A 12,516-nucleotide genomic window follows, 5' to 3' on the forward strand; every position below is an offset into this window, starting at 1 on the left:
TTTTGTTTCATTTTACAGTAACTCAGTAGTTTATGGCATATCCAAGGGGATTCTAATGGCTGTAATATAGCATCCTGCACTATTACAACCTCGCAGGAGAACAAGTTGAAGATCCTGTCCAGGACCCTGTGTACTTTATGGTCTCCACAGAAGTTGCCATAGACTGTTCCTCTTCCCACAGAATTCTGCTCTAAAATCTAAGCTTCCGCTGTTTTCCTTGAAGTTTCTAGTATTTGTGCAAAGAAGACTTTTCAGCTGTCAGAGTCCAAACCAATATGGCGGTTGTTTCCTGAGGCTGCTAAATCCTAAAATAGCTATGACTCGTTCCTTTTTCATCCCAGTGGGGTATTGACACTGGAGCCTAATTTTAACATAACATATTTTACCAGAAATATCCAGCTAACACGTTTGTTTCATAATCCCAAACCCATGTCCTCATAGTGCCAAATGACATATCTCCTACCCAGCTTCCCTAACAGCTTCTACAAAGCAATATAAAAATCTACATCACATTTTAAAGGTTGGGGCAATGTAAAAACTGGATATCAAAATAACCATTCAAGAAATACTGTATTGATTATATTACTCATTTTCTATTTTATTTAATAAAATTATTCGTTTTTCAATTTACTTGGGTCTGCTCCAGAATTCACATTCTAGCTCTGGAGTGACAGAAAAATGAGGGAGCCTTGTTGAAGAATTTAGGTCCAGTTTGCCACATAGTACACAGGGGCTTTAGTCATATTTAATGCCCATTCTTTGGGCAAGACTTCTAAGGCAGCAAATCTCTATTGTTGTCCTTTTAAAACAACTTGATTTGCAGGAGAGTCATGTACTATTCTATACATACATTTGCTATTGTGTAAATATCTTCTCCAAAGCGTTTTTTTGGCTTAAAAAAATCAGCAAATAAATTACACGTTCCTTTCGTAGTCAGTCTTTTTTTCTTTGTTTGCATTTTTGATCTGTTAAATTGACTGTTTTTTTCTATCTGCAATTTATGTGCTAAAAGTTTGACTCATCCCACTTTTCATAGTAATATTTTCAACTCTTACAAAGCTTTTTTTCTGATCTAGCAGAACTGCTTAATTCTCCCAACTAATGCTCATTAATATGTAAATCCTTCTAGGTTGTAAATTGGCTTACAATAATTGTATGTCAGGTATGATTCTCTTCTCTTTCCGCTACTTTCCATTCTTTCTCCCTGCTTCTATGTCAAGCATTTTTTTCCTTTTATGACCCCTTTCTGCTGTTCAGTTTGTCTTGTACCACTATTTCAGACCCTTTCCACAGACTGACAGTTAGTTGTCTTACATCTGGGACTTGCTAAATATCTTTGGACCAGACCTGTAAAACTACTAGACCAAGGGATTAGTGACAGTTTTACAGTCTTTTGTTACCCATCAGGGCTAGACACACATTTTATATCATTGGAATATTTGGAATTCTAGCTTTCCACTTCTGTGATTTACAGCGTATTTCCCAGATGCAATTAAATTATTCTGTCTGATGACATATTTTTTGTTTCTGAAGAATTCTTTATTTGAATTGTAGAAAACAACTTCATTTTTTAAAAGTCCATCAGACAGGTACTGTTGGTCAGCTGTCTTTTGAACTTCATGTTACTGGCTTCTTTGCTGGCCTTTCTCAACCTGGAAGAACAGATATGTGGTGGTGAGAGTAGTTGTTCATTATTGATATTAGTTGAGACAGCCTTCTCTGGATTCTCTGAAATGCTGGTTGTATCAAATTATGTGGATGTAATTTGTGTTGTGGAACCTTGTCCAAAGGTAAGTGGGCTGAGGTTATCCTATTTATTTCACTTGAGACTCGAAGTTGGGTTTGAAAACTGTGCCAAAGATGGAAGGTGAGCTCTTTCTACTGGCTTCTTTTTTATATATATATATTGTGTCTTTGTGCAGATTTTAGGGCAGCAGATTAATGACTTTACCCTTCCTGATGTTAACCTGATTGGAGAGCACTCAGATGTTGCAGAGCTTGGAAGAATGCTTCAGCTCATTTTGGGATGTGCTGTGAATTGTGAGCAGAAGCAAGGTAATCAATTTTGAATATACAGTATGCTCTCTGTGTAGTTAATGGAAGTCCAACTTGCTGCATAAATGATGTGGGAAAAATGGTGTGTCTGGGATTGTTGTCAGAGGCACGATTTATTTTCCTGTGGGTCATGACTTTATTTTGTCTTATTGATGATAGTTGACATCACATTACAAGCTTCACTGAGTTTGCAAGCTGGAGCTGTGGAGCTGGTTATGTATGCTTCTGATGTATATATTTCCTTTTGGTTCCATGAATAGAAATGAAAATTGGCTCCACAGATGAAAATTACTGAACCCAGCTTTTAGTTATTAATTATTGTGGGAAGGCTCAGTTGCAGATTCTTATCTGGGTAATTGCAAATTCATAGACAAGATTCACATTGCACACAAAAAGAATGGTTATGATCTAGGTTTGGGAGCCATATGCTATAGGATCTGGATTCTGTTCCCTACTCTGACACTTGCTCCCACCTTGGGCCCATGACTTAAAACTCTCTAGCCTTGTCTACTCTTGAGAATTTGCTACCCACTCAGTGGTTTCCCAGCATACTGGTCTCACACCTCATATCCATCAACAAATGAGTCCTTAGCAGGTATGCAGCTCTTTACTGTAACATCAGCTGATATTGGAATTTACAAATATGAGATCCAGGAAGAGGAAAAACAGAGGGCATGTATTCATGAAAATACACAAAGACAAGAGTAGGGTCTCTGACCAGATGCACAAGGTACACAAAATGAGTCACTATTGAAAGGTAGGATGAGAATCCTGAAAATCTTGGAAGGGCAGGACCTTTTTCTTGTATCTTGCCCTTGTCTTTCTGTCTGAATAGTTCAGAAAAAAAATGGAGCTGCAATTGGAGGACAGACAGTTCCAGTGGGAATTATTTAGTGTGCATTTAAAGACAAATAAAAATGATTACTTTGACCCAACTGTTAGTCGTTTCACTACAGCTGCCTATTGCCAATATCAGTCAGGACAATAGTAGTTAATGGATTGCCCCCTTAACTTACAAACTTTCCACAGCTACTCCACCCCTTGGCAAGAGCATAGAAAGGAAAATGTGTATCCAGACAAGATGCCCTTGCACCAGGGATAACTGTATTATCCCTGTTCTTGTACATAATTTTCAGTTTTTGATATTGCAATTGGCCTACAAGCTTGTTTGTATTACAACTGAGTACCTTGCACATCGTGATGATTTTCTTAAATATCAATATTACAATATATACTGCTCGATCTTGAAATAAGAGTTTTTGAAAATGTCTCCATCATTCACTTAGCCTGCCACCATATGTACACACGTGTGGACCTTCAGAAATGTCTTACTGAGCCTTGCATCATCACTTGGAAGTATGGCTTTCTGTTACTATGCTCCTGGGTTTATTGGGGTGGGGTCTGGACACTGACTGAGCACAAGTCCCAGGAATGGGACCAGCACAATTTGCAGGAGAGAGGTGGCTATTTACCCCTTCGTTCTGTTTGACTGTCTTAAGTTTAAGTGTAAATAATGACATGCGAGAATGTTCTTGTTTTCAGAGTACATCCAGACCATCATGATGATGGAGGAGTCTGTTCAACATGTTGTCATGACAGCTATTCAGGAGGTATGCTGAAGTGTCCATAATATGTAACAATTCAGCTTTTCAATTCAGTACCGGAATATACTTTTTCTCAGTTTTGTTAACTTCAGTAGAAAAAAGTAATTAATAGAATGGGCATGGAATATAACATTTATAACGTTAGAATAAGGAATGTTTTCCTCTTTTGATTAGGGAAAACAGAGTTTTGCTAATCAAGCCTTATTTATGTAATAGAATTCAGGCAAATTTCCACTTTTCTTTAAATCTAGAAGATTAAACTTCTAGATATTGATACTGGGCTCGCCTTCCTTTACCTTTCCTTTCCTACGACTCCTAAAAACACACTATACTTTGTTGTGTAAGTAGCAAAACAAGTACTGTAGGATGTCATTCATTTGCACCTAGTAATGGGAAGACTCACTGAATTACTAAATTTTGTAAACAGGCAAGTAAGTGAACAAATACAGTAAAAAGAGGAAAACGCATTGCAAAATATACTTTCTATTTTGTTAGCTGTAGTCTAGCTTTTAGTTTTAATTATTCCTGATAATACTTCATAGTAGTCAATAAATGGACTGTAGTATATTTTGTAAAAATAACATCATTTTAGTAACATGAGACCTCACTAGAGCCTTTGTTCCTAAAGTGATGAGAAGTCGGGAAAGGCCACCTTTCTTGGTAAGCTTAGCAATGTTTAGTTTAGATTAGCAAGTTGACTATATGCACTTTTTTTAAAAGCAAGGAATGATTTCACAATCTTGCTGTAACGGATGAGTCATGCTGAGACACTAGATGGAAGCAGAGCAGAAAGGAAGTGAAATCTGTTAATGTCTGCCATTACTTCTTCCAAGTTTTGGCTGTTGAAACCGGCGCCCGCCTAATACAGGGATACTTAGCTCAGTCTGACTTTAGTGCCTTAGTTCTGGGTCTTGCCTATGGGGAGTTAGCTGAGGCCCACAAAATCACTTTTCGGATTCAGGTGGAGCAACTTCCCTTCAAACCACTTTAGTAGCTCAACTTCACTGCCATTGAAGCAGCTGAGTGGCCTTTTGTGTGGCCAGAAACAGATTTCATGGATGGTTTGTAACTCAGAACAAATTAATGTGAGAAGAACAGGAAATCTAAAAGCAGAGATTTTGCTGACCTCGAAAGCAAATGGTTTCTTGGCACATGCTCCATAAGAAGGCAAAAGTTCACTAAGGTCTTTGCCAGTGTCTTTGGTTCCCAATCCATAACTGATGATCAGTTTAACTGCGTGCATGTGAGCAAAAATCACCATGTTTAAGCATCTAATTCCACTTAGATCTTGATAAATCAGCAATTGAACCCTATGCTGACTTGAGTGTGATAAATTCAGATTTGTCTACCCCGTATATAAAATGTGTTTTTCCTACAGTTCCCTATAAAGGGAAATAAATGATACAGAGCCAAAGGTTGCTCAGTTCTTCATCATGACTTGTCTCTGCAATCCACAGTTCAGGAGTCATATGCACTGTTTGATCACCATGGAACCATTTAGAGTACCAAAACCGGTAGGGGGCAAGCACACTTGCTTCTCAGGTTTAGCATTCTGGAAATGAGGGTAAAAAAAACCCCATCCCCTTAAATTATCTTTCATTCCCTGTCCTTCCCTAAGCCAGTGCTGCCAGGGAGTCAGTTCCTGGTTTCCAGACCATGGTTTTTTGGGGCAGTTTTTGTGCATGTGTGTCTTCTTTTCTCTGTCCCCCTCCCCCATTTGTTTTGATAGGCTTTTTGATAGCTGTCTTTTATTGGTCCCTAGTTTTTAGTAGCACTTTCCACTCTGCTACAGTGGACAAAAAATAAATTCATATTCAGGAGATGTTTCTTAATCTAATAAGATATCCATATTAATAACCATGTCCATGGCTTAATGAAGCATTTGTCCAGTGGCTATGGAGTTCGTTCAGTATTTGTGACCTGTGCCAGAAAAAAGTGACACCACAGTCTGAGGGCTCTCCTTTGGAGGAGTCTTTGAAACTCAGTTGATCAAAAGAGCTCCTTTCCAAGTAATACTCCAGATCGAAGTGACTTGACTCTACCATTCAAAGACTTTAGAAGACTAAGACATTCAGAACCAAATGGAGAGTTCTGAGATGCTTATTCAAAAATCATCAGATCCTTCTAAGAGTCCAGATCCCAGGAAAATCTTCAGAGCTGCAATCTCCATCTTTGGAGAAAAACATAGCTCCTTGAAAGTTTCCATGCAGAGCTGGATGGGCAACAGACTTCTAAAGTCAGTTAAAGAGTTAGTGCCAAATAATTATGTTCTTATTGTGCCTCAAAGCAGGTAGCCTCTATGGGTCCTAGAAAGTGCAAAAGGTTTAGGGCCTTCTTGGATCCAGGACATTCAGAACTTTTTCATGGTCTGGTGGACTGCTTGGAGCAGACCTCTGCAGAGGGATTTGAGTGACTCAGGTATGTGGAGGAGTCACAAAATGAAGTGCTGATATGACAGCCATGTAGACAGGTGAGAAGTGTAGGTATTGCATACCTACATCATCCAAGCATTGCAAAACACTTTCCATGCACTTAGACTGTCTTAAGTATTAGTTACATAAAAAGACCTGTTAAATAAATCTTTCTACTGTATTGCATAGTTTATTTTTATACTTCAGTTAAATATATACAAATGCTTATAGATGATACTTTATTAATTTATATATAATAAGTAATACTGCTTGTGGAAACATGTTTCACACCCCAGCAGAACTGGCCCATTTATCACTTGTAATATCCCATACCTAACGTGGTATTTTTTTCACTGAAAAAAAATGCCATTTTTCACATTGCAAAATGGTAATTTCACATTTGAAGTTTTGTACAAGAAAATGAATTTAAAAGAACCTTTATTTTATTTGAATTTCCTGTGCTTTTGAACAACTGTATTCTTTGATTATCAGAATTTTTCAAGTAAAACCCCAAGCTAAAAAATAAATGGAAAATCTTTTTCTTCAGGTAGATTCTGAAACATTTCAAACACCATGTAAACCAAACAGTGCCTTGATAGTCTGTTCATTTCTATGGAGCTGAATTCATGTGTTTTCAGCATTGAGATTCTAAGGCCCCTGCAAATATTCGTGCACATAAGTAGTTCCGTTGAACTCATAAGTTTGCAGGATGAGGGCCTCAGTGTATGGATTTCAAAGCAATGAAAAATCTAGTATAAAGTTTTTCAATTTCACATTTTACACAGATTGATTTTTCATGGCAAACAAAAATTTAACATTTCCCATGAAATCTATTTCTGTGACAATACGGCTTTGCAATTGCTTCATAATGCATCTGGCGAATTATGCTGTTCTTTTCCCAAGTGTCAGATATAAATAGTCATTTGGAAGGTTGAGAGTTCTTTACCAATAAATAGGAAAACACCTTCATTTCCTAATAACTAAACTTAGAGACTTTATAACAAGTTTCTTTTCCCCTTCAGTAAGCATGTCCACCAGACCATCAAAACAGGGTCATGCCCTTTACTGCAGAGTATTTGAGGCAGTTTCAAACCTGTCTGAGGTTACATAGCAAGAAGGACTTGCTCCTTAGATGGGTCCCAAAAATGTTGTTTTCACAGAGATAGCAGATATCAATTTTCCTATGTTTCAGCCTAATTATTTTCAAGGTTCATTTTGTCTTATGTAAAAACTATTCTTTGTAGAGGCTGCTTTATGGAATAATCAGTGATGGTGGAAAAAGTCAAAAGTCATACCATACTAGAAGTTGTAGAAGATGTTAGGTATACCACTGGGTCTCTTGAAAATAAAAAATCTCCAGAAAACAGAGACCTTTGTCTGACAAAGGGAAATGAAGTTATCATGCACCTTGTATATAATGCAACAGAGTATCAAACATCTTCATGTTATGACAGAAAATAAGCTGCAAACTATGTTTATAGAATAGAGAGAGAGTAAGTCGTGTATGATAAACCAGAAGAATCAAGTGCATGTTTCTAGGGCATTCATGCACACAGATCTCCTGATAATCTTAGTTGCCAACCTTGTATCCATGACAACACTAATAACTCAGCCCTCATGAGCAAACCAGTTAAAATTGGATAAAGGTTTTAATAACACCTAGCATGGTTATATATATTTATTTTTATAATGCTCTTGTCATAGCTGTGGGCATGAAAAAGGTGTAATTACGATAATAAAAGGAATGACAGATATTTTCTATAAAAATATTAAAATATAAACTGATTAAATTAACTTGTAGTCCAGATTGTTTCACCTGTGCTTTTAAGATCCGGGATATGTTACCTCTCATTTACCAAAGAATAGATTAATTGGAGGAAAATATTAGAGATTTCTCTAGGCTGAATCATGAATGGTGGGTTGAAATTAAAGTTCTAATCCTGTAATTCTTAGTAAAGCATTTTATATAGCTTCTTGTGAAGTCTTATAAAAATCAAATTGGCTTGGTTAGAGATGCTAATTTATCGCTAAACTAAGGCGATAAATTGGATACAAGTTCACAACACTACGGTTTGTGGCAATGAAAAAGGCCATTAACTTGGCTTTTCAGAAACACTAAATCACAGAACAGGGACTTTATAATCCCTCCTTATAAGAATTTGGGCTCTGTAGATGGAATATTTCATTTCTGAGCGGCTTGTCACCAGAAATTTGTAGATCAACTGGAAAGAATTTAGTGAAGAGCAACAAAAATGGTCGCGGGCTGGAGGAACTTTGGAGATGAGATTGACTATGTCTACATATTTATAAGTTGGCTAAATGACAGCTAGAGAGTGGGGTGCAAAAGTGTGCAGATGTGAGTGGCATGAATGTTGAGGATGGGGAGCAATTTGTTACTGTACATTGTAATGTAACCAGAAGTTATGGGATGGCATTTAAGCAAAAGAAAACCGAGTGCTAAATAGCCGAAGAAATTATGACAATGAGTTGTATGACTACAGAGTGGGCATCCACAGAATGTAGTGGAAGTGGGCTGCAGAGAGATTTTTAACCCCAGGCTGGGTGAAGCATGAGGAATTACACTGAAGGGAGCAGTGTTGCATTGGAATCAGGATTGATTAGATGTATGGTTAGATTGATTAGTCTTTTTCATTTCTAATTTCTATTATTCATGTAATAGAAAAAACAAACCAAAAATGAATATATTCTAATAATCCCCAAAACAAGCAGTACAAACCTGTAGTACTTGATTTTGGGTTAATTACAACATAACTAATTATTTTTACCTTTATGTTACTAGTATGTATCGCAATTTTAACTTCTGTCTTAACATAGTTTTTTTTTTTTTTCCTTTTTCTTTTTCCTCAGTCTGGAGTCCTTTTGCATATTTTTTTATGTTTGAACACCCCTCTAGCCATTTTGATATTGTAACAGATTGGATGTGTGTCCAGAAAGAGGATTTATTTTCTTATCTGCTAATTTTTTCCTCTGGAGAAGCATGTCAGCCAATCTGGAACCTCCCTAGAAAGCTATAACTAAAAAAGATCTAATTTGCTCTTTCCACCAACCCTAAAAAAATCCACAGGTTATGTTTCTCCAAATAATAAAGTTCAGTTCATATATCATGCAAGTTGCAGTGTTTCAGTTTTGAAAATATTCATTCCGGAGCATGGGTTCTTAACCTTGGAATTGCAAACAAGTCAGGAGGGGGAGTCATAATCAGCCCCTCTTTTTTATATGTAATTAAATGGGAGGAGCAGGAGCCCCAGATTTTTTGTTTTGGTGTTACATGGGGTCAAAGTATGAAAAAGGGTTAGAACCAGCGTTAGAGTGAAAATTCCGGAGTAAATCTTTACTACCATATGGATTGCTGCCAATATTCTGCAAAAAGCATCCCGAGTTTTTCATGATGGATGATAGGTAGGCATGCTTTTACAGAGGGAAATGTACCAGATAAGAGGGTTTTTTTTCAAATTCCTTTATAGTGTTTGTCCTACAGATTTATAATTCTCTCTGTATATACCATACATAAAAATGGGATGTGAAAACTTAAGGCCTTATCTTCAGAACAAATCTTTCTTAAATTTAAGATTGATCTGGGTTTTTTATAAATGAAAACTTAGCTTTTAATATACAAATAAATCTTTTGCTTTTTCTAATCCAGTGTAATCTAATTGCAGTTGATGAGTAAAGAATCTCCAGTCTCTGTTGGAAATGATGCTTACGTTGACCTTGATCGTCAGGTACCTAAGACCAGATGTTTCTTTTTCTTTAATCATAGGAAATCAGTGTGTAGTCAGTCTGGTATATGGTATGTTGTAAGCAGGCTGCCTCTTCTTCTTCTTCTCTTTTTTTGAAAATCTTTTGGGAAAATTCAAACAAAGGAACACACATTCAAAGTTTTAAATGTAATATTTTTTCTTAAAGTACAATTTTTTAAAAGAAAGTCAGTTAATCAAAAGTTTCAATTACATATATTTATCTGTGGCTTATGTCCATCAGTAGTATGTGCTACATTTAAACAAATAAGTACATAAAAGATATATATAATTCTGAATACGATTGTTCACAATGCATGTGCAGAACAAAAATATTTCTTTGGAAAATAAAATTCATTATAAGCATTATGAGTAGTTTGTAGTTGTTATGCTCAAAACTGGCATTATTTCTGACATAGCAAAAAGTGAAGACCTTACAAGTCAAAGAATAATCAGGAAGAAACTAAATAGAATTAGTAACATTTATTAGCTGTAGACAAAACTTTTTTGCTCTAGCCAACTCTTTTAAGTCAATAGAAAGACATCCCACTTGGCTTTAGTGGGCTAGATCAGGCTCAGATATCCTTGCAATAGTCCTGGGAACTGTTGTGAATTTCCTACTTTGAGAAATTTTGGGAAAATTCCTCAGTGGCTGAAGTATTTGTGAAAAAGGTGGACCAAATGTACGTCAGCTATTGTGTGTGCATTTTGAGAGCACATTATGTCATTTACATTGTTTCTACAGCCTCAACCACAGTCCCTAAAATGGTAGATGTATAACCTGGAGAATGGTACTGTTTTTACTGAATCATTATATCATAAATTATCTGGGTGGCTGTACATACTGTCTAAGAGATGGAGTTAATTTTTATGCGTCAGCTGTCACCTAAAAGGATGCCATTCTCTACAATAGATTAGATCGTCGAGAGAAGTAGGAGGCCCTTGTAAGGCTTCTAAGAATTCTTCACATTTATTCCAAAAATACATAGTGTCTTTGTGTTTGCTTCTCAGACTGATTTTCTTTCCATGTACTTAATTTTACAATCCTAGAGAAACTTGGAAGCCATAAATCTTCCCATTATTATAAAATCCTTTAGAGACATAACTGAATAAATGCAAACATATATATTAAATGATGTCATTCAGATTTAGACTTTTCCTCTACCACAGCACTTGTTTCCCCTTTGTGCAGCAAAAGTAGTGTACCCAGTGGCTAGACAGGTTTTACCTTAATTGTCTATTCCTTGTAATCCATCTCCCAGTCCCTTGTGTATTTGCAAACATAGTGAAAACTGAAACTATTCACTCTTGTAAAGAAAAGTGGTGTTGACAATTTTTTAAATGTACAGAAGTGGTATATTTTCCAGCATTCAGGTTGTGGGGGTTCTTGAGCGCAACATGTAGAATGAAAATGCTTGCCTTAATACTTTGTTTTGGAACAAAGAATTGCCTTCAGAACAAAGAATTGGGGGGAGGGATAGCTCAGTGGTTTGAGCATTGGCCTGCTAAACCCAGGTTTGTGAGTTCAATCCTTGAGGGGGCCATTTAGGGATCTGGGGCAAATATCTGTCTGGGGATTGGTCCTGCTTTAAGCAGGGGGTTGTACTACATGACCTCCTGAGGTCCCTTCAAGCCCTGATATTCTATGATTCGATTCTGTTCTATGATTCTATGTTCATCTCTCACATATGAATGATCTGAGCTCTTGAATGATAATAGGTGCCCTTTGTCTTCTTATAAAAGTAGAATAGTCAATAACTTTTTTCAAAATAAGTTAATATGATCATAACAACAGACTTTACAGTGATGATATCATTCAACATCCTTTATGGTTACAGAGAATTACATGTATTATAGTAATGTTATTGTGAAAATAAAAATGTTTATATTAATTTTAAATAGTTGAAGAAAACAACAGAAGAATTAAATGAAGCTTTAGCAACAAAAGAAGAAATTGCTCAGAGGTGCCATGAATTAGATATGCAGGTAGGTAGCTTATTATATGTGCACAATACATTTATGGAAATTGTGGCGTTAGATTGAGAAAGAAGGGGCATGGTGATTCTAAGGCTGCTGAAGAAGGGAAGCAGTTCGGAGACCGGTCTTTTTAAAAGTATACTCCGAAGTTGTACTTCTTTAACTATGCCACTTGAATTAAAGAAATACAGTCCTCCTGAGTGTGGTTGCAGTATAAAGGTGCTTTATACTAATTTAGCTATTCTCATACAGGAAGGGAATATGCTATACTGATATTCTAGCATTAGGAGTTGTATTAGATATAACTATTTGGGGTGGGGGAAGTTGTGCCCCTTACCAAAATAGTTACACCAATACAAAAATTGTGTGAAGAACACATCTTAGGTCATCTTTTTTGAGTAAATTGAGCAAACTTGATCTGGAAGACATGAAGAGAATAAATCTGGAGCTCAGAAATGCTGTTTTATCAAAACCAATTTTCAGAGTAAAAGTGCGCTTTACTAAGATTTTATTACAGGATACTAGCATTTTGGTTTTGAAGGTAGACTGAGACTTTAATGTATTAAGCCTTTTTGTTTGGGGGATAACTGGCTAAATTGTGTTTGGTTTTAGATGTCTCTAATAAATATAATTTAATCTATGTTTTAAAAAATTAATGTTATGCCCCCATTGTTATAATATCTTGGGTACATCACAAATAGTAAGGCTAGG

The 12,516-nt window shown here is 36.3% G+C and overlaps 1 protein-coding gene across 1 annotated transcript in view; it reads left to right on the plus strand.

Annotated features, from left to right (window-relative positions):
- Window positions 1-12,516, plus strand: part of HOOK3 (hook microtubule tethering protein 3) — a 105,388-nt gene that overhangs the window by 41,182 nt on the left and 51,690 nt on the right. Inside the window, exons 5-8 of the mRNA XM_034773121.1 lie at window positions 1,923-2,055; window positions 3,598-3,665; window positions 9,751-9,813; window positions 11,731-11,814. Coding sequence (XP_034629012.1) covers window positions 1,923-2,055; window positions 3,598-3,665; window positions 9,751-9,813; window positions 11,731-11,814 — 348 coding nt within the window. The remainder of the gene's footprint in view (window positions 1-1,922; window positions 2,056-3,597; window positions 3,666-9,750; window positions 9,814-11,730; window positions 11,815-12,516) is intronic.

This window comes from Trachemys scripta, chromosome 6 (genome assembly GCF_013100865.1).
Source record: "Trachemys scripta elegans isolate TJP31775 chromosome 6, CAS_Tse_1.0, whole genome shotgun sequence".
In the NCBI taxonomy this organism is placed as follows: Eukaryota; Metazoa; Chordata; order Testudines; family Emydidae; genus Trachemys; species Trachemys scripta.